Below are 27,427 nucleotides of genomic sequence, written 5' to 3'. Positions count from 1 at the left end.
AAGAGGCTTGTTTTACTTTCCGTTTATTTTGCATCCTGGTTTTGGCTACTAGACATAGCAGTTGAAAGAGCCTTTAGAGGTGTTGTACCCAAACAAACCCCAACTGTTAAAGAGTATTTGGGGCTGTTATACCCAAACAATCCTCAAGTGTCTGCGTCTCTGATCGTTTAATTCCCCTTAGTTACCAAGGTAAGTTTATTTGATATCTCCCATGTTATATAATTTTGTGGTATACCGCTATTGAGTTCCTCCTAAGAGTTGCTGTAACGAAAGATCAGGTTCTTCTTTTGTTTCTGCCAAATTTGATTTACTTCTTTAGTTGGAGGGTGCATCAGTTTGGTGATCTAAACCCTTCATTTGCTGGCCTAGCAATTGATGGGACATATAACAAAACCTCTTTTGCATCAAATAAATCCTAAACCTCGGGCTTTTGGTAGTTTTTAGACTGTTGGCCTTTTATTTTCAGAACCATCCATTCTTCACACCACAACTTGAAGTATTAGGATCTTCTGATAGGAATTATCTTTCAGGCGTGATTTATTGATGAATTGTCCCAACAAAAAGAATGGTTTGGATCATCGAACAACCGGCCGATACCTTCTCCCTCTAATCAGTTCCCCTTAAACTTAAGTTTTCCTGAAATCGTTTTCACTGCATCCCAACAACTCTTTAAGATTGTTTTTTCCCTTCACATTCCCCTGCTCGCTTCATTTTTTTTATGTACTGTATTTATTTTCTGAGTTGGCGCATTGATTTGTGTTGTGTTGCTGTAGTGATTATGGAATTTGTTTGGGAAATTGGCAAGCTTGTTTGGGAACATTGTAATTATATCAGAAACCTTGAAAGAAATAAATGGGTATTGAGGAGCAAAATGGATGAGTTAAGCAGCAGAGAGAATGATGTAAAGACTGAACTGGATAGAGAAGAGGTGCAGCATGAAAAGAAGCGAAAAAGAGAGGTAGAATTATGGTTGGAAAGTGTGAAAAAAATTAAAAATGAAGTGCACGAAATAGAAGAAAAAATTAGAAACGAAAGGAGATGGTTCCCACGTTACAGACTGGGAGCGCTTGTTGCAAAGAAGATCACAGAGGTAGTTGGATTCAAGAGAAGGGCAGATTTAATGAAGCATTGGTATTGGATCCGTTGTTAGGTAGTGGAAGTACCTTACCAACAGCACAATTAGTGGGTAAAACAACAGCAGAAAAAACCATGGAAATGATTTAGGATTGCTTGATGAATTTAGAGATTGGAAAGATTGGAGTTCATGGAATGGGAGGAGTTGGAAAGACAACCATCATGAAGCACATCAACAATCGTCTCAAAGAAACCTGTCTTTTCCACAATATTATCTGGGTCACTTTGTCAAAAGAAATTAACTTGAAAAGGTTACAAATTGATATTGCAAAAGCAATTCGTTTGTCCTTGCCTGAAGATGACAACGAAAATATCATGTCTACAAAATTGTTTGAAGCTTTGAAGAGAAGGAAGAAGTTTGTACTCATCCTAGATGATTTGTGGGAAGCATTTTCTTTGGAAGATGTCGGCATTCCTGAACCAAATGCGGATAATGGCTGCAAGTTAGTATTGACTACTAGGATACTAGGGGTGTTTCAAGGCATGGAGACTCAAACTGATATTAAAGTTGAGGTGCTCTCTGAAGAGGAAGCTTGGGCTTTATTCGAAGACAAAGTTGGCGACGATGTTGTGATTTCTTCAGAAGCACAGGATGTTGCTAAGCTTGTGGCTAAAGAATGTAGAGGTTTGCCACTTGCCCTTATCACGGTTGGACGGGCTTTGAGGAAAGTTGACGATGTTAAAGAGTGGAGGAATGCATTGAATGAATTGCGAGGTTCAACAATGGAAATCAAAGGCATGAAAGATAATGTCTTTGAGCGCCTAAAGTTCAGTTATAATCGCTTAAGTGACCATAAGATTCAAGCTTGTTTTTTGTACTGCTCATTGTATCCGGAAGATTGTAAAATCTCTTCAGAACAATTGATAGAGTACTGGATGGGTGAGGGGCGTATAGATGAAGTAGGGAAAAGAGAAGTTGAGTTCGACAAGGGGCAATACATATTGAATGAGCTCAAGCGTGCTTGTTTGTTAGAAACTGCAGATCCTGACTATGGAAGGCAAAATGTCATGATGCATGACTTGATTAGGGATATGGCCATTAACATCACAAGAACATACCTGCTTTTTTTAGTCAAAGCTGGGGTTGGATTAGAAGAATTGCCCAAAGAGAAAGAATGGGCAAAAAATGTTGAGAGGATATCTCTAATGAGAAATAGAATTAAACTTCTTTCTGGTCAACCGAATTGTCCGAGACTCTTGACACTGTTATTGCAAGATAATTTCCTCTCGCAAAACAACACAAATTCCTTCTTTGCCCACATGAACAACCTTCGTGTTCTCGACCTATCTAATACTGGGATTGAGTCATTGCCAGTCATTTTCCGACCTGAGGAACCTTCATGTACTGCTATTACGCCACAATCCATTACAGGTGGTGCCTTCATTGTCAAAGCTCAAGGAATTGAGGGTGTTGGACCTTTATATGACTCACATCGAAGAACTTCCTCTAGGGATGGAAGGGTTGGTTCATCTAAGACGCCTTGACCTCTCTCTTACACATTTGCGAATGTTTCCTGCAGGGATAATACCAAATCTCTGTCTTCTGGAAGAATTCTCTACATGCTGTAGCCCATGGGAATGGTCATTGAACAAGGGTGAGTTGGAAGGAAAAATTAACGAGATCACAAAGTTGGAAAGATTGACTACTCTTCTTATCTCCTTCAGGGACTTGCCCACCTTCCTAAGTTATAACAAGTCTCGGCATCGGCGAGGCTTAAAAATCTTCCATTGCACAATAAGAGGGTCATCATCATATCTTTCTTGACTCTATATCTCTCGAAATTCTGTCGAAATTTGGAATTGTGATGTTGTTAGGATAGAGAGCTCTCTCTTGCTCCCAGATGATACTCAAAAGTTGACGTTTAGAGGTTGCGACGGTATCATCCGGCTGTCTCAATTGTCATTCTTAGTTAATATGAGAGAGTTGAAAGTATGTGTCATAAACAAATGCCATGGGATGGAGTGCATTTTAATGGCACACGAGAACACTATACCTGCCTTAGAGACATTAAATCTTGTTGGCCTTCGTAATTTAAGTGCTATCTACGAGGGAGTTGTACCACATGGAACCTTCGGAAGCCTAAAGATCTTAACCGTCCAGAATTGTAATAATTTGAAGAATCTGTTCTGGGTTGGGTTGTTGCAGGATCTCCAAAACCTTGAAACGATAGAAGTTCGGAAATGCTATTTGATGGAAGATGTGATAGTGGGAGAGCAAGAAATGGGTCAAGCCAACACTCCCATTACTCTTCCAAGGTTAAGAAAGATAGAATTGGGAAGTTTACCAGAATTGAAGAGCTTTTGTAGGAGGATGTTCGTTTGCCATTCTCTAGAGACTATCTCTGTATATAAATGTCCTAAACTGAAGAAGCTCCCTCTCACAGTCAACAACCTCCCACAGGCTCGCAAATCAATCATAGGAAGTATAAAGTGGTGGGATGCATTGGAGTGGGACCACCCCAACACCAAGACCCTTCTCCAACCATTTTTTGAGGAGGAAACGGAGAGTGGACATAAGATTCTTGACCAAACGGAGCTGTTCCGGGAGATTTTAAGCGGAGCTGTTCGTTTGAGATCATGACAACCGATCGTGAGTCCCCAAAACAATTAAGGATGCCAGAAATAATTATGGAATTATTGTTCTATTTCTTACATATATAGTTGTAGGATCAATTACTGTTACATGCTGGCAGTTGAAAAAATGACGAGAAAATGTTGAGTTTTGAAAAAACACTAAGAAATGCTACTTTATTAAAAAATGACTTTTTAGGACGAAAATACCCCTAACCTTATTTTATCTTTCTCTTCTTTGTTTTTACACTTTTTCTTTCCGGCGATAGAAGCCTTCTTCTTTGGCGATAGAAGCCTTCTTCTCCGGCGAAACATCTTCATTTCTTCGGCATATGCTCATTTGTCTTGAGAGGTTAGAAGGAGTTCTCTAGAGACGCCCCTTTCTCATTTTCTTTTTCCTCCTCCAAATATCCAAAATCTCATTATCTTTGTAAGTATTTCCCCTTTTCTAGTGGCTGTAGCCAAAATCAGTTGCCCAAAGAGCTTTTACTAGGCAAAAGGGTAGTGGAAGCCAAAATGGTACTCGCACGGGTTATTCATAGCCAAAAAATAGGTTACTTGAAGCTAAAAAAATGTAACTCGAATAAAAAATCGATAACTCAAACCCACAAAGTGATAGTCGAAGCCAAAATAAGAAGCAAGGCACTCGAAGCAAAATGTAAGTTAGGCAAAAATGATAGTCGAAGCCCAAAAAATGCTAGTTGAAGCCAAAAAAAAGTTACTCCAAGCCAAAAATGATAGTCGAAGCAAAAAAAAAAAAATAGTCGAAGCCAACAAATATTTCTCGAAGCTAAAATATATTAGTTAAAGACGAAAAAAGTTTCAAATGTTACTGGAATTCAAAAGTTTTAGTCGCAGCCAAAAACATGTTAGTGGAAGCAAAAAAAACCAGTTATTCGAAGCCTAAAAAAATTTAGTCGAAGCGAAAAACACAACGGCGAATGTTACAGGAAACACATTTTTCACTTCGACCAAGTAATTTTTGGCTTCGACCAAGTAAATTTTGGCTTCGAGTATCCTGTTTTGGCTTCGAGTACCTGTTTTAGCGTTGAGAAGAAGAGGGGAGATCTCGAAACCCTTCGACAAATTTTCTTTGGCTTCGACTAAATTTTTTAATTCCAGTAACATTCAGAACTCTTTTTGCCTTCGGTCAAGTAGATCTCGTTCAAATATCAGACGGTGGTAAACATCGCCTACCTTGGACCGACCACTCTAGCAATCAAAACAGGGTAGTTCTACAAATTCTAGCATAAAGATTTTGTCATCTCTGAAAATAACTAATCATTTAATGTCCATTGGATAGCACGAAAATGATGAACATATGACTTTGCCATAGCATCTCTTTTACAAGTTTAGAAGTTAAGAGAGGTAGTGGAGTTTTCCATTAGCCACAGTAACACAACAAAAAATTATCAAATGGGGTTTCTTAACATGTCCATAATCCAATTTCTCCTTCTCATCTTCCCATTCTATTTTATTCCTCTGCTCACATGACGATATAAACACTGATAGATCGGTGCTCTTGGCTTTCAAGAAAGGCATAGTTGTTGATCCTCGGAATCCCTCAGGACAAAGGAGCATCTGCTGCCAGAGAAATGAGATGTTTCGCCGGAGAAGAAGGCTTCTATTGCCGGAAAATGAGGTCGTTTCACACAAAATGCATCGGAGTAAAACCTAGAAATGAAAGAGTGTAAAACCTGCAAGTAAAACAGTAAAATGGTTAAAACTAAGAAGAGAAAGATTAAAGTAAGTTGAGGGGTATTTTCGTCTTAAAAAGTCTTCTTTTAATAAAGTAGCATTTGTTAGTGTTTTTTCAAAACTCAACATTTTCTCGTCATTTTTTCAACTCTCCAGCATGTAACAATAATTGATCCATAGTTGTATTGTTATGCTTATAAGTGATCGTTTGTATTGCTTTTGCTTAACACCTATCATGTTCCCAGAAATTGTTCTTCCTTTTCCTTCTTGATCGAATTGAGGGTAGACCATTGCTCAATTTTATTTTAACTCCATTGGCAGAGCCACTGAATGGAAAACTTGAATTTTAAATGTGTCATGTGTGAATTTTTTTCTTTCAGCTATGACATTCTATTGCAGTTTTGAAAGGTCTAAAACTCTAGGGCATTTTTGGCAGCCATGAAAATATATTCCATGGAATATTAGTGGGGTCAGTTGTGAGAGATTGGTGGAAAGGGAAAGACATAAGAGGGTGGATGTGAGGGGAGCATGAAGAGCAGGGGAAAAACCGAATTTGGATTGGGTTTTTTTTTTTTCCACTGGTTTTAGGGATTTCTTAGGCCGTGTTTGGCAACCATGAAAGTTTTTTCCAATGGAACATTGGTTTAATCAAGTGGTGAGTGAGGATTGGGGAGGGTTGGAGGAGGAGAAACTTGAGAGGGCATGAGTGAGGAGAGGGTGAGAAGTGGCTGAAAAGCCAGAAAAATATAAATCGTATTTTGAGTGGAGTTTTTTTCTTCCTTGTTTTCAGCCTTTTCTTACCCTCTCCCCACTCAGTCCCTCTTAGGTCTCTCCCTATTCTGTCCTCTCTCACCAGTGGGTAAGCTAATTTCCATGGGAAAAAAAATATCATGGGTGTCAAACATGGCCTTATTTTCTCTGTCCACTCGTGCCCTCTCAGGTCTCTCCTCCACCTTCCTCCTCAGCCTATCTTTCACCGTTGTGCCCACCAATATTCCATGGAATAAATTTTCATGGTTACCAAACATGCCCTCATATCATGCAATTATCATATGGGTGTGTCCCAATAACTAGTGTCTCATTATATCATTAGCCAGGAATGATGTCTCTAAAGAGGGTTTGGGGATTTCCTACCTCCTTGACCTCTTTTCCCCTCATCAGTTGATGGGGATGTTCTATATTGTTGGCTTTTACTTCCTCCTTTTCTTTCTGTGTTGTTGTATGGACTGTCTTGGTCTTTTTCTCTTTAATGAATATCTTTAAAAAAAGGGGCACAGTGCACGAGGCTTCCTCCATTGCGGGGTCTGAGGAGGGCTAAATGTTCGCAGCCTTACCCCTGCTTTGCAGAGAGGCTGTTTCCGTGACTCAAACTCGTAATCGCCAAGTCACAATGGAGCAACCTTACCGTTGCGCCAAGGCTCTTTAATGAATATCTTTGCCATTCAAAAAAAAAAAAAAAATCTGGTATTTCATGCCCGGACTAAGTATAATGAATATACTTCCGCTTTGTCTGTCTGGGAGAAGGTTGTACATAAAGGCCTGACAGTTCGGTTCATCCCAATTCTAGATCGAATAACCGTGGCCATTGAGTGGACCGCAATTCCAAGTTCTTGAGAGACAGGCTCACTAATTATTATAAAATGATTTGTGTATGGGGGAGTATTGAGGGATCAGCGTTAATGTGAAGTTGTTGCTTTTATATTTTTAGATATATAAATCTCTTGTAAAATTTTTTGATCCTTAACTGCTTGGTGTAATCTATATATACATCAATAACAAGGAAATGATATCAGGACAACCATGTTTTACTAATTGCACTGTCCTAGCTTATCTTTGATTTTTTAATTGGCTTGTAAGAGCTGTTTGGGAACTGTAATAACCTTTTGACAGCTCTTTAAAAACTAAAAGACAAGATGCATTAGCACAAATAATAAAATATGGTTGTGCTGATGTTATTTCCCTAATAACAACTCTGCACACCATCAAGTGTGACAGGTTCACATTTCTGTCTTTTGGGTTTTCTTCTACATGGAGACCAAGAACAATATTGGCAATCTCCTGTTCCATAATATTGTTAGGAAATTCACTGACATTGTCGTTACCACATCTCATCCTAATGTCTTCCCCATCCTGAAAATTTTTAGGGATTTTGACTGAGCAACTTCAGAAGCTAGTTTTCTTTCCCAAACAATGCATTTGTATCAGAACTTGAACCAATGTCTCTAGAAAAAATAGCTCTGTTCTTTGCGTCGCAATGCATGTCTGACAATTTTCATCTCTTATTTTTGAACTTTTGCTGTCTCAATAATTCTCAGCCACTTCCATCTTCGCATTTCTAGAATCATATTCTGGTTGCTTGGCCCATCTAAAAAACATTGGTGTAGCTTCAAGCAGATGATATATTACACCAACGTAGCATGCTTTCTTTTTCCTTGTTTATAATTTGTTATAGAGATTTTGATTAATGAATAGAGTTGTATCACATGTCCTACTTTTCTTCTCTATTTTGATACTTTGTTTTCTTTGTAGGAACAATTTATATTACTGATGTATGCAATTTGCATAATTTTTTAGCTTTCTTTTGACTTTGTTTTCTTCAGCAACCCATCCTCAAACGCGATTACATATCTGCAGACCTTCCTTTATAATGACTTTGTTTTGCAGGTAGCTTTGCAAAATACCATTCTGTAAATTTTCTACAGAAGATGTATGTGAAGATAGAAAGAAGAAAGAAATGAATACTGTAAGATCGCGTTTGGATTCAAATCCCTGGGAAAAGGTAAAAAGGAAAAAAATCAAATTCAGGTTTTACAAAGGAGATGAAGTGTGAGGGAACGAAAGAAATAGGTAGAGAGCAAAAACACATCCTGAATACCAATTCTAAATTCTGAACACCATGATGAGATCCTCGCTCTTTACCGGTTCCGAGGTGGCTCAGCAACCACCACGTACACCTTTCTTGCTATTTCCTCTTTATTTTCAATTTTTGAGAAGGAATGTTGATTTGGGAAGGCCCGGCCATAAAAAAAAATCGGAAAAAGCAATATTAGAATACAATGGTTGCCGAATATGTGTTTGGAAAGTTAGGGCCGTTTGGATACCCCTTGGATTTAGATTTGGAGGTGAATTTGGATTTTTAAATCCAAATTCGGCAAATTCGGCATTTGGCAAGCCTTTATGACATCTAGATTTGGATTTGAGTGAAATCCACAAGATTTACAAATTTCTCATGTTAGCGTAATTTTTTGGATTTATAAATCCTTTCTCCGATAGGTTATTTATAAATCTAAATGTGACCCGTAAGGGGTTAAAATGACCAAAATATACCAAAGAAGTGTTAAATGACTAAAGTACCCACATGATATTAAAAAATGATCAAAATACGTCGTATTAGGTAAAATGACTAGAAAATCCCGGGTCAGGCAAAATGACCGAAATACCCCTATACCAAGTAAAGATAAAAAAATACCCCGAGTCGTGCAAAATGACTAAAATACCCTTATGACATAAAAATGATCAAAATAACCTCATATAGAGTAAAATGACTAGAATACCCCAAGATTATGGAAAATTACTGAAATACCCCTATATCAAGTAAAAATGACCCATGGATCATAAAAAAATGACTAAAATGCCTAAAAATACCCTCATGAGATAAAAATGATAAAAATATGTCATATTAGGAAAAAATGACTAGAATACCCCGGAACATGCAAAATGACTGAAATACCCCTATACCAGGTAAAATGACTAGAATACCCCAAGATCATGAAAAATTAATGAAATACCCCTATATCAAGTAAAAATGACCCATGCCTCATGAAAAATAACTAAAATGACTAAAAATACCCTCATGAGATAAAAATGAAAAAAATACGTCATATTAGATAAAATGACTTGGATACCCCCGGGTCATGCAAAATAACCGGAATACACTTATATCGGGTGAAAATGACCAGATACCCTGAGTCATGAAAAATGACTAAAACACCCTTATGATATAAAAAATGATCAAAACAGCCCCATATAGGGTAAAATGACTAGAATACTCCTGGATCATGGAAAATGACTGAAATGCCCCTATATCAACTATTTTAGGGCTTTTTGGTTTTGTTAGATTTCAAATTCAAATCCAAAGAGCATCCAAACAAAAAATTAATTTAGATTTGAAATCTAAATCTATACGTGGTCATCCAAATGGCATTATTTATAAATTTGTGAATTTTAAAATTCTGGATTTTGAATCCATGGATTTTGGAAATCCAAATTCACCTCCAAATCCAAATCCAAGTGGTATCCAAACGGGCCCTTACTGATTTTGAGGAGAGATTTTAATTTCGAATAATAGCTACAAATTAGGGATAAATGTGGAATAGAATTTGTTTGGAAATTTCAGAAAAGGCAAAATATAACAGATAGATATGAAAGGGCGGGCAAATCTTATCTTTTAGGAAACTAAAAGTCACGATTAGAATAGGAGAAGGGACATGTGTTAAGTAAACTAACTTGGAAAGTGGAAACGTTGTTTAGTAGGCTTCTTTTGAAACGTATTCAAGATAGACATGGGATATCTTTTAATAACCATTATTATTGGAAAGTGAAAATGTTTTCTAGTGGGCTTTTATATAGGGAGAGATATTCTAGGAGATTTAATCGCAGGGAAAGAGATATAATAGGAGCTTTAATAGCTTTTAATAGGAGATTTAATAGCTTTCTTCCCTATAAAAAGGGCTTTTTAAAATTGCAGGATAGAGGAGGGGCTGACACGTGTCACCACCACAACTTAGAGGATTCCGCTTTACTTATATATATATATATATATAAAATGAATTAATTTTCTACTCTTACTAGTGTATGTTCCTAAATGTTTCGATGGCAAGTACTATTTCACCCAACAGAAGCATGTAAAAGCTCGGTGATCACATTGCTTCTGAAATTTCCTATGAAGGCGTTCTTCTCTTTTTGACAGTGACGAGGATTAGGGTTCATCATCAGCCATATTCTGCAGAACAATGGAGGAATACCATGACCCTTAACTGCTCAACTGATATCCACCTCCTCTGTTTATACACCATAGGCTGTGAATTGTATAAATGATATGAAATCATGAATCATGTAATCAGTTGTGGAAGTAAAGGAGAAATCATTCATGTTGCTGAAGTTGAAATCTAAATTTTCCAGCAGAAGTGAGGTGAAGGCTGAATAGGCCTTCATCAACTAATTGAATCCAAAAATTTTCTTCGTAATCAGGCAGGGCTCATATTATCCTGCTAATCAATTTTTTGAAGCTGTGATCGAGTTTGGGTTTACATTAAGACCTGTGCATGGTTTAAAATTTCGGGTTCGGTAACCGTTTCGGACCCTACCAAAAACTGAAATTTCGGTCCGAAATTTGGTAATTTGGTTCCAAATTCCGGACCGAAATTCCGAAATTTTTAACACTTTTTTTTTAAAAATAAATAATGTCATTAAATCGGAATTTCGGACCAAAATTACAGAAATTACCGAAATTTGGTACATGGCGAAAAATTGAATTTTGGGTTTCGGTCGAAATTTTAAACCATAGAACTGTGAGCATATTCTGCCTCAAAGGCACTTGCACGAGCCATGATGGAACCTGAACCAAGCGCCTTAGCACCCTGAAGTGTTTAGTTAGGTCCGGTCTCTTTTGCCAACCAAAATCTCATTTCGGTTGCATCACTTTCTTTGGAAACAACATGGAAAGTGGATTTTTTGACCAATAAAATTGCTTTATATATATATATATATATATATATATATATATATATATATATATATATATAAGTATTTTGTGTTGGATCAGGCGATTTGACAGTCAGGAAATCCACTTTCCATGTTCTTTCTTTCGTAGGACAGTGATCTATTGTCTATTATGGAAAGGTTTTCTAATTTGGAATAGGAAACTAATAGGGTTTTCTTTCAGCTGATTTGTTGCCTATTAAGTCGGACTTTGGACGATTAGAGAAGGCAATTCGTTTTTAATTTATGGGTGCCACATAGATAAAACGCATGATGGGAGAGCTGTCCACATCAGCATGAACAGTGAAACCCCCATCCAGCTATATTATAATAGAATAGAATAGATTGGAATTAAAACCTCATTGCAATAAGTTGAGGAACACCCAATATTACTTGTAGGTCTCATCTTTGGTGGATCCAGACTGTCTATTTGATAGGCCTTGCTTTGTAACCCTAATCAACTGTCTAATTTAAATTAAAAAAATCAAAGCAGTCTAATCCTATTGTTCTAAATCTGATCGAGTTGAATCAGGTTGGCCAGGGGCAAAAATAGAAAAAAATACAAAAAAAACAAATAATTTTGAAAATCAATCCGTCGGGTTCGGGTTGAGCCCAGCCCAAGTTGCACCCCTAAATTTGTGCGTGTGTGGTCCAAAGGATTTCTGTAGACATAGTAGATAAAAAGTGAGAAGAGCAATTATTCGAGAAGGCCAGAACAAGCCAAGGACAGCTATGTGCATCATAATTTTTCTCACCGATTAGTGCTTTGTCTTGTCACTTGCACGAGCCATGATGGAAAATAAATGAAGAACCTACTTTTGCTTTTAATGACTTTTCTTCAGATAGCATCCTTTTCGGTTCCAAAATGCCACAGCCATTTTTCCAATAGATCCTTTCGGTTCCTTCTGGCTAGATTTCTTATCCCCTATCATTTTCATGACACCGACACACGTCGGCACATCGACACTCCTTTCGACAATTGTAAACATACTGATAGAACTGTGAGACGTAATATGGCCTCGTTGAGGTGCTATTGTACCGTTTGAAGTGAATTTTTTTATTTTTTTTGAAAGATGAAAATTTCATTAAAGAATTGAGGCCGAGATTTTTTTTTTATCATTAACACTTCTTTATCATTCAAACAAAAAAAATCATCAACACTGCTTTAACTAAACAATTGATCTTTTTTTTTCCTTTTTTTTCTTTTAAAACAAACTAAACAGATATTACAAGAACGTATCAAGAGGTTAGAATCTCCTAATAATACCTTCCAAGTAGACTTTGAGTTGGTGCGAAAACCTGAGAGGTCATAAGCCTTTTTATGATGAAGGGATTTATGGGTCCAAGGTTATTGGATGCTCTGATAGTCCCTAAGGTTGTAAAGGAGCGACCCTAGATTCTTGGCTCTGTGGGTTAAAGATGTGTGAAAATGGGCTTGGATTTGGCGTTTTAGTCTTTGACGAGAAACAGTTTGTTAATTAACATGTAATATTACTTGTGGTCTTACTTGGATTTGGCTTTTTAGTCTTTGATGTGAAACAATTTGTTAGCATGTAATATTACTTGTTGTCTTTCTCTCGTCTTCTCTCTCCCTCCCTCCCTCCCTGCAAAAGTCAGCAGCGAAATGGCTTTCCGCGAAAACTCAGGAAGAAATGAATAACTTCCATTACCATAACAGATTGGGGTCTCCTAAGTCATTGGTAAGCTTGATTTAATCTATATATACACTAACAACAAATATCCACACCAAGCGTAACAGATCACATGAAAATCTCCAAGTAGAGTGTTCAAAATTCTACCATTTAACCAAGTAATTAATGAAACAGCTAAAGCAGTTGTTATTTCCACTCCCTTCTCTAGCATTTCCACTCCCTTTTGATCGTCTTCCCTTTCAGAAAACAAAATTGTGTCAGTTTATATAATTGTTAGTCATTCTCAAGTTAGTTGAATTTTAATACGGTTTGATTTATTGAAAAGGATGAGCATGTAGAACTAGAACAGCTCACTGATGCTAGCCAACATGCCAACTCCGTATGGGTTTTTTTTTAAAGGATTTTTTTTATGGATAGGTCGATAAGATGGTAAGGAAATACACTTTCCATGTGGGAAAATGATGCAACCTATTTGACGCTCAAGTTCCTGTGTTTTTGAGTCCCTTTCCCTTGTTTTTACTGCTTATAAGACTAAGCATCAGTGAGCAATTATATTGGCACTAATTGAGCAAGGTTGAGCTTTTGCTAAAAAATGAATTTGAATCTATCCTAACCCGACACAATATAAAGGTAAAAGCTCAACCCGAATTCCCAAAATCGATCCGTTTTGCACCTCTACTCGGCCGGGACCAGATTCAAGTCCATGATCCATTCAATAATAAGCCCAACTTCACCCCTTACAATAAACTAGAAAACAAGGGCATCTTTGGATACCTCAAACAGTCAAACTTATTTCCACATAATTTTTTGTGCTTTGCCTCTCTGCACTGTATTTTTCCTAACAGTCGTGGGTTGTCGGTCTTTCTTAATCGAACTATATAACACTGAAGGAAAAAAAGGTTAAAAAAGAGAGATGGCTGGAAAGATACCAAAACAAGTGGGACGCATATCAAATATCTTGAAGCCAACCACTACAAGAATTGACCTATGAAAAACAGGAAGCTGATATTTACACCCCTAAGTATTGATCAATGCACCACTTTGTCCCATTTTACAGCCCAAACTATTGAAGCCAACAACCACACGAATTGCCCCTTGAAAAAAGGGAAGCTGATATTTACACCCCTAAGCCGATATTTATCACATTTGACTAGAGCTCTATTGGGTCTAAAGAACCCACGTGAATGTGTGGGTTAGCAGAGATTTTCAAGCAATGCTCTTCCATTTCTTTCTTCTTCCCCAGTTCATACCTTTAAGAGGCTTGTTTTACTTTCAGTTGATTTTGCATCTTGGTCTTGGCTACTAGACATACCAGTTGAAAGAGCCTTTAGAGGTTTTGTACCCAAACAAACCCCAACTGTTAAAAGAGTATTTGAAGCTGTTCTACCCAAACAAATCCCAACTGTCTGCTTCTCTGATCATTTAATTCCCCTTACCTGAGGTAAGTTTATTTGATATCTACCATGTTATATAATTTTGAGTATTATTGTCATCAATTTATGCATATACTTACTTTTTGTTTCACTTCTCTGCTTCAACATAGCTCTCTCTCTCTCTCTCTCTCTCTCTCTCTCTCTCTCTCTCTCTCTCTCTCTCTCTCTCTGTGTAGTTTTGCTTAATTTCTCTGTGATTTTGTGGTATGCAGCTATTGAGTTCCTCCTGAAAGCTTCCTGATATATACCCTTTCAGACTTGAAGAGTTGCTGTAACAATAGATCAGGTTCTTCTTTTGTTTCTGCCAAATTTGATTTACTTTTATAACCTTTTCTTTTATCATTCGTTTCTTTTTACCTGCTCCTAGTTGTCCGCCATATTTGCTTTAGTTCTCCAACCTTTTCTTTTATCACTCATTTCTTCTTACCTGCTCCTAGTTGTAGTATTTTCTTGAAGAATTATTCGGTGCTTGCAAGTGCTTTACCTATTGGCAAAATTGCTAGTTGGAGGGTCCATCAGTTTGGTGATCTAAACCTTTCATTTGCTGGCCTAGCAATTGATGGGACATATACCAAAAATCTCTTTTGCATCAAATAAATCCTAAACCTCAGGCTTTTGGTAGTTTTTACACTGCTGGCCTTTTATTTTCAGAACCATCCATTCTTCACGCCACAACTTGAAGTATTAGGATTTTCTGATAGGAATTATCTTTCAGGTATGATTTATTGATGAATTGTCCCAACAAAAAGAATGGTTTGGATCATCGAACAACCGGCCGATACCTTCTCCCTCTAATCAGTTCCCCTTCCTGAAATCGTTTTCAATGCATCTCAACAACCCTTTAAGATTGTTTTTTCCCTTCACATTCCCCTGCTCCCTTGGTTTTTTTTATTTTTACTTTATGTACTGTATTTATTTTCTGAGTTGGTGCATTGATTGTGTTGTGTTGCTGTAGTGGTTATGGAATTTGTTTGGGAAATTGGCAAGAATGTTTGGGAACATTGTAATTATATCAGAAACCTTGAAAGAAACAAAGGGGTATTGAGAAGCAAAATGGATGAGTTAAGCAGCAGAGAGAATGATGTAAAGACTGAACTGGATAGAGAAGAGGTGCAGCATGGGAAGAAGCGAAAAAGAGAGGTAGAATTATGGTTGGAAGGTGTGAAAAAAATTAAAAACGAAGTGCACGAAATAGAAGAAAAAATTGGAGAAGAAAGGAGATGGTTCCCACGTTACAGACTGGGAGCGCTTGTTGCAAAGAAGATCACAGACGTAGTTGAGATTCAAGAGAAGGGCAGATTTGATGAAGCGCTGGTATTGGATCCGTTATTAGGTAGTGGAAGTACCTTACCAACAGCACAATTAGTGGGTAAAACAACAGCAGAAAAAACCATGGAAATGATTTGGGATTGCTTGATGAATGTGGAGATTGGAAAGATTGGAGTTCATGGAATGGGAGGAGTTGGAAAGACAACCATCATGAAGCACATCAACAATCGTCTCAAAGAAACTTGTCTTTTCCACAATATTATCTGGGTCACTGTGTCAAAAGAAATTAACTTGAAAAGGTTACAAATTGATATTGCAAAAGCAATTGGTTTGTCCTTGCCTGAAGATGACGATGAAAATATCATGTCTACGAAACTGTTTGAAGCTTTGAAGAGAAGGAAGAAGTTTGTACTCATCCTAGATGATTTGTGGGAAACATTTCAATTGGAAGATATAGGTATTCCTGAACCAAATGAGAATAATGGCTGCAAGCTAATATTGACTACCAGGACACTAGGAGTGTGTCAAGGCATGGAAACTCAAATCGATATTAGAGTTGAGGTGCTCTCTGAAGAGGAAGCTTGGGCTTTATTCAAGGACAAAGTTGGCAACGATGTTGTGATTTCTTCAGAAGCAGGTGATGTAGCTAAGCTTGTGGCTAAAGAGTGTGGAGGTTTGCCACTTGCACTCATCACTGTTGGACGGGCTTTGAGGAAAGTTGACGATGTTAGGGAGTGGAGGAATGCATTGAATGAATTGCGAGGTTCAACAATGGAAATCAAAGGCATGAAAGACAATGTTTTTGAGTGCTTAAAGTTCAGTTATAATCGCTTAACTGACCATAAGATTCAAGCTTGTTTTTTGTACTGCTCATTGTATCCAGAAGATTTTGAGATCTCTCCAGAAGAGTTGATAGAGTATTGGATGGGTGACGGGTTTATAGATGAAGTAGGGAATAGAGAAGTTGAGTTCGACAAGGGGCAATGCATAGTGAATGAGCTCAGGCGTGCTTGTTTGTTAGAAACTGTCGTTTATGGTGAAGTGGAATATGTCATGATGCATGACTTGATTAGGGATGTGGCCATTCACATCACAAGAGTGTGCCCTCTTTTTTTAGTCAGAGCTGGGGTTGGATTAGAAGAATTGCCCAAAGAGAAAGAATGGACAAAAAATGTTGAGAGGATATCTTTAATGAAAAATAGAATTGAAATTCTTTCTGGTCAACCCGATTGTCCGAGACTCTCTACCTTGTTGTTGCAAGATAATTTTCTCTCACAAAAAATCACAAATTCTTTCTTTGCCCATATGAGCAGCCTCCGAGTTCTTGACCTATCTAGAACTAGGATCGAGTCATTGCCAGAGTCACTTTCCGACTTGGGGAACCTTCATGTACTGCTATTGCGTTCCAATGCATTGAAGGTGGTGCCTTCGCTATCAAAGCTCAAAAAACTGAGGGTATTGGACCTTAATGGGAATCTCATCAAAGAACTGCCACTAGGGATGGAGCAGTTGGTTCATCTCAGATTCCTTGACCTCTCTTATACACATTTGCAAATTTTTCCTGCAGGGATAATACCGAATCTCTGCCTTCTGGAAGACTTATTTATGTACAGGAGCTCATGGGAATGGTCCTTGAACAAGGGTGTGATGGAAGGAGAAATTGATGAGATCACAAAGTTGAAAAGATTGAGAAATCTTCATATATCATTCACGGACTTGCCCACCTTCCTAAATTATAACCAGTCTGGGCATTGGAGAGTCTTGAAAAGCTTCCATTGTACAGTAAGAGGGTCATCACCATATCTCTCTCATTTGTTTCTCAATCAGAATTCTATAGAAATTCGGCACTTTGATGTTGTTGGAATCGGGAGCTCTCTCTTGCTCCCAAACAACACTTTGAAGTTGACGCTTTCACAATGCCACGGTATCATCCGATTGTCTCAATTGTCGTTCTTAGCAAATCTGAGGGATTTGAAAGTATGTGTCATCGGCGGATGCAATGGGATGGAGTGCATTTTAACGGCAGAAGAGAACACCATACCTTCCTTAGAGACATTAAATCTTGATGACCTTCCCAACTTAAGGGCCATCTACGAGGGAGTTGTGGCACATGGAACATTCGGAAGCCTAAAGATCTTAAGCATTAAGAACTGTGATAATCTTAAGAATTTGTTCTGGGTTGGGTTGTTGCAGCATCTCCAAAACCTTGAAGTGATACAAATTTGGAACTGTTGTTTGATGGAAGATGTGGTGGTGGGAGAGCAAAATATGGGTCAAGCCAATACTCCCATTACTCTTCCAATGTTAAGGAAGATAGACCTGAAAAGTTTGCCAGAATTGAAGAGCATTTGTTGGAGGATGATTTGCCATTCTCTAGAGACAATCTCTGTATGTAACTGTCCTAAACTGAAAAAGCTCCCTCTCTCTGTCAACAACCTACCACGGGCTCTCAAATCGATCATTGGAAGTATTGAGTGGTGGGATGCATTGGAGTTGGACCACTCCAACACCAAGACCCTTCTCCAACCCCTTTTCAGAGGAGGAGAATGAATGAATATGGGAAACGTAGAATGACATGAATTAATCATGGACTAGAGCTGTCCCTGGTGGGGAGATTGCTAAGGTCAAAATGGTGAGGACCTCAGAAAAATTTAAGGAATTATTGTTCTACTCGTTACATATATAGCTGTATCATTATGCTTATTAGAGATAGTCCGTATTGCTTTTGCTTTACACCTAATCATGTTCCTAGAAATTGTTCTTTCTTTTCTTACTTTTATGTGGAATGATACTATGAGACTCGTTCATGATTGAGATACACTGTGAACAAGCTCAGCCATGTGATGCCAGCATGATCCTGACCATTCTTCTGGCGAGCCGCACCAGATGTCATGGCCTGAAGCAATACTCGCCGTGGAGGAATCGAGTATGGGGCATTGCTCATTTTATTTAATTCCATAGGCAAAGCCACTGAATGGAATAGTAGAATTATCGAATCTGTGCATTTTATATGCTATGACATTTCTATGGTGGGGCCATGATGAAAGGCAGGGAGGGAGCCAGTTGGTTGTTAAAATGCATAAAGTAAAAAAAAAAAGATCATTCAAATTTTCTAACTCCATCCTTGTTTCAAATACCACACATTTGTTCAGGATCGTATGCAGACAGAAGAAAAATGGAATCTTTTTGTCACCTAACTTCAGTCCTTAATGTTCAGGTAGAAGAAAAAAGTCTCCTTTGAAAGAAACAGGAATAAGAATCCCAAGTTTAATTTAGGTGCAACCATTTTACAACAGGAAGCAACATAAAGTTCACTGGATCACTGTTTATGGAACATTCACAATTTGACACCATGTAATCAGAGCTTTTTACATGCTAACCCAACCATTAGTTTATCATCCTCAATGAAATAAGCAAAATCATACCAAAATAACAAGGTCCCAGGACCATTTAATTTGTGAAAATATAAATGAAAAAGCAAAATAATACCAAAATAACAAGGTCCCAAGACCATTTAATTTGTGAAAAAGGAATGCAGAAATTATAATTCTCACTTCTATTGGGTAAAACATAATCGTGTTTGTGCGTTATTAAAACTTGAAACCAATAGATACCCACCAGACTGTCAACAAATGTAGACTCACAACACATCCAGAGGAAAGAGAAAGGTGGTTGAGAAGTTATTGTTCATCAGATTCTGAGCAAAGTTGTCAAGATAATAGAGTCTGGAGAGCAACATAAAACAGGTAGGAATCTTCTCGAAAGACACCTTGCAAGACAGGAAGAGGAGCTTCAATGTGGTGAGATTGATCAGAAATCAGGGCAAAGAGGTATTTCTTCCTGAGGCTAAGGGCCTGTTTGAGAGAGTGGAAAAGGGGGCGAATTTATCATTCCTCCAAACTTATCAGAAAATCCCAATTTTCGAGGGGGCAAACTTATTGCAAAAAAGCCTATTTTCAGGGAGGGCAATTATTGCCCCCTGCCTCCATCCTTGATGGAAAGTCTAGAACTCATTAATCTATTTGTAGCATCTCTAGAAACCGAGTGTTCAAAATTCAAGCATTTAACCAAGCAGTTCATGAAACAAGGGGTTGATATTTCCATCCCTTTCTCCAGCATTTCACCCCTTTTTGCTTGTCTTCTCCTACCAATGACAAACAAAGGCGTAGAAATGCATTCATTTTTAGGAAAAATACAAGCAAAATGAGGTGGAAATTCTTGGGTAGTGCCCACATGGCCTCATCCGATTGATCAGGGAGTTAGCCGCGGTATGTGCAGCAAAGTGGGGGGCTTAGTAATAGGCTGGAAGATTGTGGGTTGTTGAGTTGAAGTTGTCTTCAACTCAACCTCAACGGTTATATTTGTGATCTATAAAGTGGCACAGGATCAACCCACGAAAACCATCTCTAAGAAAGCTCCCTGGCAAACAGCTGAGCGTAGGCTCCTTCACACATTATCATACTCTTCTTTTTGTGCAACCGGTACCCAAACATTAGTCGATCTGTTTTCTTCATATTCTGGAAAAAGGGTGCAAATATCATTTTCCAATAAACAATGGCCTAAGGCATGTGAACATTGATGCAATCTCTTGATAACTTGGTTATTTATATGCTTGTGTCTTGTTATTACTTTGCCTAAATGAACTCATTGAGATGATGAGCAGAAACATCAAGCTTCCATACATTATCATGAAAAAGGTAAAAAAAAAAAATAATGAAAACATTGGCATTTGCATTTCCTTCTTCTGGGTTTTCTTCTACACGGCCACCATGCAAACAAAGAAATATCAAAACATAAACATTAGGCAGCAACAACTTCTGGCATCTTCAATAGCAGGCCAGTTTTTACAGTCAATCAGATTTCTGCTTCATCTTAGCCTTTTCACTCCTCTTTATCTTTTTTCGACTGTCCTCATGTACTTGGATCTCTTGGAGTCATCAGCCACTTATATCAAATTTTTGGAAATTTGGACTTCTGGTTTTCTGATGACATTGGCGAAACAGAGTTTCTTCCAGTTTTCCGTCGATCCTGGCAATCTCCTGTTCCTTGGTATTGTTAGGAAATTTGCCGGCATTGTCCTTGCCGCTTCTCATGCTAGTTTCTTCCCCATCCTGATGATCACCTCTTCTGTTTATACAGCTAGGCTGTGAATTGTTAGAGTAATTAAGTCAAGCAAGAGGTTGCTTGAAGCATTACACCCAAGGTATCTAGTTTTGAATACCAAGTTTGTTGCCTCCAGCCCCTATATATAGAGATACACTAGGGTTAGAAGAGGTTAATGGGCTCCAGCCCAAATGGGCCCACTACACCTGGTCCTTTACCTATTGGGCTTATATTAGAACATATATGGGTTATATGATATACCCAACAATCTCCTCCTATGTTCTACATATAGCACAATCCAATAGATAGATAATGTGATGTCCAAACAAAATTATTGAATCATCCATATCACCATATCAATAAAGATTTGTAATCCAACTGAAAACAAAAATACTTTAAAGAATAACCAAGAGTTTTAGAAATAATCTAAACTCAAACATAAGCAGTTTTATATGTAGGTGAACTATTTAATCAACGGAAAAGAAAATAATAGTTCCACTGCACTATAAGGATTCACTCATCAAGTAAGTCATCCTCATCAAGATCCAAATTGAGGCAATCTCCTCCATTTTTGCCAATTCCTGTAAATTATCAAATATGAATTTCATTAAAAAAATGAATCCAATCATTTGTGTATTTTACTAAAAGTATCTAGTTCTACCAGAAGAACTTAGTACAATTTCATAATGGCTGAAAAATAAATATCAATATCAATAAGCATCAATGTCAAGTTTCAATCAAGAACCAGACCTAAACAGTTTCTTTACAAAGAACCATTCCATGTTTCCATTTGGAATGTTACAGGCATCATATCCAAATTGAGTTAAGCTGTATCATCAAGTTTGGAATGAAACAACCTTTCCCAAGAAGGACATGTCATCAAATGTGGAATGACATAAAGATAACTGTAAACATCATTGAAACATATCAAGTGCTTATCTTGGCCAAGATAGGGAGATTCGAAAAATTCAAAATAATATGAATGTAGGTTAAGACACGTCTACATAGTCTTTAACCCCATCTCCCCCACAGTTTTGAATATTCGATCTTTGTTCAGTCCCTTCGTAAGAGCATCGGCCATATTATCCTTCGATCTCACATCAACCAAAGTGATAATACATTGTTCTAGAAGATAATTCAGCGTGGCATGTTTCAGCCTGACATGTCTCCTCTTACCATTAAAGAGTGAGTTTTTCACAATCGTAATTGTAGCTTGATTATCACAGAACAAACTTAAAGAGTTAATCTTTAAATGGGTCAATGGAATGTCCAGGATCAGATCTCTTATCCACTCTGCTTCATCTCCTGTAGAAGCTAAAGCATAAAGTTCCGATTCCATAGATGACAGAGCAATACAAGTCTATCTCTTTGACTTCCATGCAACAGCGGCTCCACCCAGTGTAAAAACATAACCACTGGTAGATTTACTGTCTCCTAATTCTGATCCCCATGATGCATCAGAATACCCTTCCAGGATAGGAGGATGGCCAGTATAACATAGAGCATATCCTTGAGTACCCTTAAGGTATCTCATCAGCCTCATAAGGGCATCCCAGTGCTCATGGCCAGGATTACTAGTGAAACGACTCAGCATGCCAACTGTAAAGGCTATTTCTGGTCTAGTGCAACTCATAGCATACATGAGACTACCAATCAGTTTAGAATAATCTAACTGCTTCAAGATTGTTAGAGTAATTAGGTCAAGCAAGAGGTTGCTTGAAGCATTACACCCAAGGTATCTAGTTTGGAATACCAAGTTTGTTGCCTCCAGCCCCCTATATATAGAGATACACTAGGATTAGAAGAGGTTAATGGGCTCCAGCCCAAATGGGCCCACTACACCTGGTCCATTACCTATTGGGCTTATATTAGAACATATATGGGTTATATGATATACCCAACATGAATTGTATATTTTTGGGTTATAATAACCCCTTTTAATGTTGTCAAAGAAAAAGTGAACATGTTATCATGTGTGAAAGTAAAGGCAAAATCATTCATCTTGCTCCAGTTGAAATCCAAATTTTCCAGCAGCAGTGCGGTGAAAGAAGGCTGGATAGGTCTTCAACAGCTAATTGAATCCAAAAGTTTATTTGTAATCTGGCAGCGCTTATGTTATCTTGCTATTCAAAATTTTGAAACTGGGGTTGAGTTTGTGTTCAATTGACTGATTGAGACCTGTGTATATTTTTAGGCCCTGTTGTTTTATATTTGGGAAAAATACACTTAGACCCCGTGTGGTTTCTGATACAGAGAATTTATACGATGGGTGGCCGTGAAAACACATGAAGTCTAAAAAAGTAGGTACGGCCCACTTTCTTTTTATGATCCAAACCGTTCATCTGTTTGGGCACAACGTAAATAGGGTGTGTCCCAAAAATTATTTCCATAGGATGATCCTAACCCTCCGTTTTGAACTGATCTGAAAATTGAGATTTCCAAAAATCTCATGGAAATGATTTTTTGGGCAACCTATTTACGTTGTGCCCAAACAGATGAACGGTTTGGATCATCGAAAAAAGTGGGCCGTACCTACTTTTTTCAAACTTCAAGTGTTTTCACGGCCACCCATCATATAAATTTTCTCTGATACATTCAACTTAACCCTTAATGTTTAAAAAGTTACAAGTAGACCTCCTGTGGTTTCAATTTGTGTAAGGTAGACCCCTGATTTTTTAGGCACACCCTATCTATGTCATGGCCCATCAAATGAACTCTTTGGATCATCCAAACAATGTGGGCCCACTGTGTTTTTGGTAATGTTTGGATTCGGGCATGGGCCCCCATTGTTTGGGTGATCCAAAACGTTCATTTGATGGGTCCTAACATAGATAAGGTGTGCCCAAAAAATCAGCTCCATCGGATCATCCTAACCCATCAATCTGTGGACGAACCGTCAACTGAGGGGGCCTACCTTATACAAATTGAAACCACAGGGGGTCTACTTATAACTTTTTAAACATTAGGGGTTAAGTTGAATGTGTCAGAAACCACAGGGGGTCTAAGTGTATTTTTCCCTTTATATTTGAGAACCCATTGCAAGTTTCAAATTCATGTCTAGGATCAGTACTTGAATTAACACGAACCCGAGCCCATTTTATGGTTATAGCTCAACCCAAAATCTCAAAATTGATTCGCTTTGCACCAGTACTCGGCCAGGCCTGCTTCAACTCCACGATCCATTCAATAATGAGCCAATCTTCACCTCTTACAATAAACTGGAAAACAAGGGTATCTTTGGATACCTCAAACTTGAGCATAATTTTAAGGGGAGATGATATTTTCACCCCCCCCCCTGCAGCGTTTTTTTACGTCAAATCACGTCATGAGGAGGGCGCATGCGTAGTGCCGCGGGGGGTGGGGGGTTGGGGGGTGAAAATATCATCTCCCTTTTTTGAGCTTTGTTTCTCTGCATTGATATTTACAACTTACTGCAAATGAAGTTTTAAATGCTTTAATGTCAATTTAACGATATAAATACAAAATTGGTATTACCTGTTTTACAAATTTTTAACCAAATCAGCTGCTAAAGGCTGTAATAAATTCTAATAGTTATCAATAATCAATTCGGGGTTCACTTGTTAAGGTGAATTGAAAATGTAAATGTACAATAAATGGTGCATTGAAAATGTAAATTTATAATAAATTTGAATGGCTTTTGAATCATTTTCCTTAAACGATGTGTACATTTACCCTCCTTAATAAAACCCATCAATTAGAAAACGGTTCGATAAAGCTAGGAGTGCCATTATCAAAACAAGGAGTTCGAATATTATTTCTAGAGAGGGATTTGATAGGGACGATTGGACAAAAAAAGGGACCATTGCAAAAGGCATTTTGCTGATAGGCTGTTGCATGAGAGAGTAGCCACCTCAGATAATAAGATAATAAGACAAAATCTATTGAAAAGCGAGCCTATGTGGCTGCTCTCTCATGCAACAGGCGGTCAGCGAAATGCCTCCCTAGCAAATTCCTTCTGGAAATATATCATATTTATATGAAAATGATATCAGCACAGCCACATTTTGATATCTGCACTAACCTATCTTGTTGTCTTTTAGTATTTAAAAGGCTGTCAAAAGGTTATTACAGTTCCCAAAAAGCTCTCACATGCCACTTAAAAAAGAAAAGACAAGCTGGTACCGTGCAGATATCAAAACATGGCTGTGCTGATATCATTTCCCTATGGGAAATGTTATCACAACTACTGTGTTTTGATGAGAGCACTCCTCACTTTATTAAAAGTACAGTTGACCCACACCATAAGATGATCCAAACCATCCATTAGATGGGCCACGGCCTAAATAGGCTGTGCCCCAAAAATTATTTCCATAGGTTGATTTGAACCCTTCGATCTACAGAGGGTTAGGATCAACCATCTAACATTCAGATCAGAGGGTTAGGATCAACCTATGGAAGTGATTTTTGAGGCAAAACCTATTTAGGCTGTGGCCCATCTAATGGACGGTTTGGATCATCCTATGGTGCGAGCCATAATGTACTTTAAATAAAGTAACGAGTGCCCTCATCAAAATACGGTAGTGCTGATAACATTTCCCTTCCCTATTTATATCATCCTATTTATCAGTTGTAAAAGCTAATAACAAATTATAAAGAAAGAGATGGTAGGTAAGATATGATATGATATTTACGCCCCTAACTATTGATAAATACACCCCTTTATTGCCTTTAATTCTTTAAACATCTTTCATCCACACTGTACAAGCTTATGAAACCAAGTTACCATAAGAAAAAGAAAAAGAAAAAAACTTATGAAACCAAGTTATTGGAATAAATAGATGGGTGTCTCCATCAAAGTAAGGGGATGCAGATATGATACCTATTATTGAATGAACTCAAGCGTGGTTGTTTGTTACAGACTGCAGATCATGAAGGCTGAATTGAATATGTCATGATGCATGACTTGATTAGGGATATGGCCATTGACATCACAAGAGTGTGCCCTCTTTTTTTAGTCAAAGCTAGGAGTGGATTAGTAGAATTTCCCAAAGAGAAAGAATTAACAAAAAATGTTGAGAGGATATCTCTAATGAAAAACAAAATTGAACTTCTTTCTGGTCAACCTCATTGCCCTAGACTCTCTACCTCCTTGTTGCAACAAAATTTCCTCTTACGAAACATTACAAATTCTTTCTTTGCTCACATCAACAACCTTCGAGTTCTCGACCTATCTAATACTGTTATACTGGGCTCAAGTCATTGCCACAGTCACTTTCCGACTTGGGGAACCTTCATGTACTGCTATTGCGTTTCAATCCATTAAAAGCGGTGCCTTCTCTATCAGAGCTCAAGGAACTGAGGGTATTGGACCTTTTTTCAACTTACATAAAAAAACTGCCTCTAGGGGTGGAAGAATTGGTTCGTCTAAGACGCATTAACCTCTCTCGTACACGTTTGCAAATGTTTCCTGCAGGGTTGATACCTGCCTTAGAGAGATTAGATCTTGATGACCTTCCTAACTTAAGGGCTATTTATAAGAGTTGTGCCACATGGAACCTTCAGAAGCCTAAAGATTTTAACCGTCCAGAATTGTAATAATTTGAAGAATCTGTTTTAGTTTGGGTTGTTGCAGGATCTCCAAAACCTTGAAAAGATAGAAGTTCGGGAATGCAATTTGATGGAAGATGTGATAGTGGGAGAGCAAGAAATGGGTCAAGCCAATACTCCCATGGCTCTTCAAAGGTTAAGAATGATAGAATTGAGAAATTTACCAGAGTTGGAGTGCATTTGTAGGAGGATGATTTGCCATTCTTTAGAGTCTATCTTTGTACGTGGATGTCCAAAACTGAAGAAGCTTCCTCTCTCTGTCAACCCTCAAAACCTTGAAACGATAAATGTTTGGAGCTGCAAATTGATGGAAGATGTGATAGTGGGAGAGCAAGAAATGGGTCAAGCCAAGACTCCCATTACTCTTCCAAGGTTAAGGAAGATAGAAATGGGAAGTTACCAGAATTGAAGAGCTATTTGTAGGAGGATGTTCATTTGCTATTCTCTAGAGTATATCTCTGGATGTGAATGTCCAAAACTGAAGAAGCTCCTTCTCTCTGTCAACAACCTACCACAGGCCCTCAAATTAATCATAGCAGCAAGTATAGAGTGGTGGGATGCATTGGAGTAGGACCACCTCGACACCAAGACGCTTCTTCAACCCTTTTTCAAATTCAAATTAGAAGCACGAAGAATGAATATGCGAAACAGAGAATTACATGAATTAATCATAGACTAGTTGTTCCTACAGGGGAGATTGCTTTTCTAAGTTCAAGATGGTGTGGACGTCAAAAAAATTTAAGGAATTATTGTTCCACTTCTTACATAGATATCTGTATTGTTATGCTTATCAGATATAGTCTATTGCTTTTGCTTTACACCTAATCATGTTCCTTGACATTGTTCTTTCTTTCCTTTCTGTCAATGGAATGATACTATGAGACTCATTCATGATTGAGATACTCTTTGATCAAGCTCACCCATGTGAAGTCAGCATGATATAGACCATTCATCTCGCAAACCCCACTATGGAGGAATCGAGTATAGAGCATTGCTCAATCTTATCTGAACTCCATCGGCAGAGCCACTGAATGGTTCATCTGGTGGGGGTCTGCCTAAACCCCAGCTCACCTAAGAAAAAACAGAGAACCACTGAATAGAAAAGCAGAATTATCGAATGTGTGCAATTTATAGGCTTTGACATTTCTATGGCAGGGCCATGATGAAAGGTCAAGAACTCTTTGATCTATTTGTGGCATCTCTGGAAACCGAGTATTCAAAATTCAACATTTAACCAAG

The 27,427-nt window shown here is 37.9% G+C and overlaps 1 protein-coding gene and 1 pseudogene across 1 annotated transcript; both read left to right on the top strand.

The window, feature by feature from the left end:
* Positions 1–777: 777 nt before the first annotated feature.
* Positions 778–3,746, top strand: LOC143885592 (disease resistance protein At4g27190-like; annotated as a pseudogene).
* A 10,214-nt stretch (positions 3,747–13,960) lies between these two features.
* LOC143883847 (disease resistance protein At4g27190-like) lies at positions 13,961–18,335 on the top strand. Its single transcript, XM_077387164.1, has 3 exons — positions 13,961–14,256; positions 14,461–14,534; positions 15,204–18,335. The coding sequence occupies exon 3, from the start codon at positions 15,209–15,211 to the stop codon at positions 18,065–18,067; it is 2,859 nt and encodes a 952-aa protein (XP_077243279.1). The 5' UTR covers positions 13,961–14,256; positions 14,461–14,534; positions 15,204–15,208; the 3' UTR covers positions 18,068–18,335.
* Positions 18,336–27,427: the final 9,092 nt, after the last annotated feature.

Source organism: Tasmannia lanceolata, unplaced genomic scaffold (genome assembly GCF_043159265.1).
Source record: "Tasmannia lanceolata isolate RefF3 unplaced genomic scaffold, GAP_Taslan_0.1 ptg000008l, whole genome shotgun sequence".
Taxonomy (NCBI): domain Eukaryota; kingdom Viridiplantae; phylum Streptophyta; class Magnoliopsida; order Canellales; family Winteraceae; genus Tasmannia; species Tasmannia lanceolata.
This window is presented reverse-complemented; position numbering and strand designations above follow the sequence as displayed.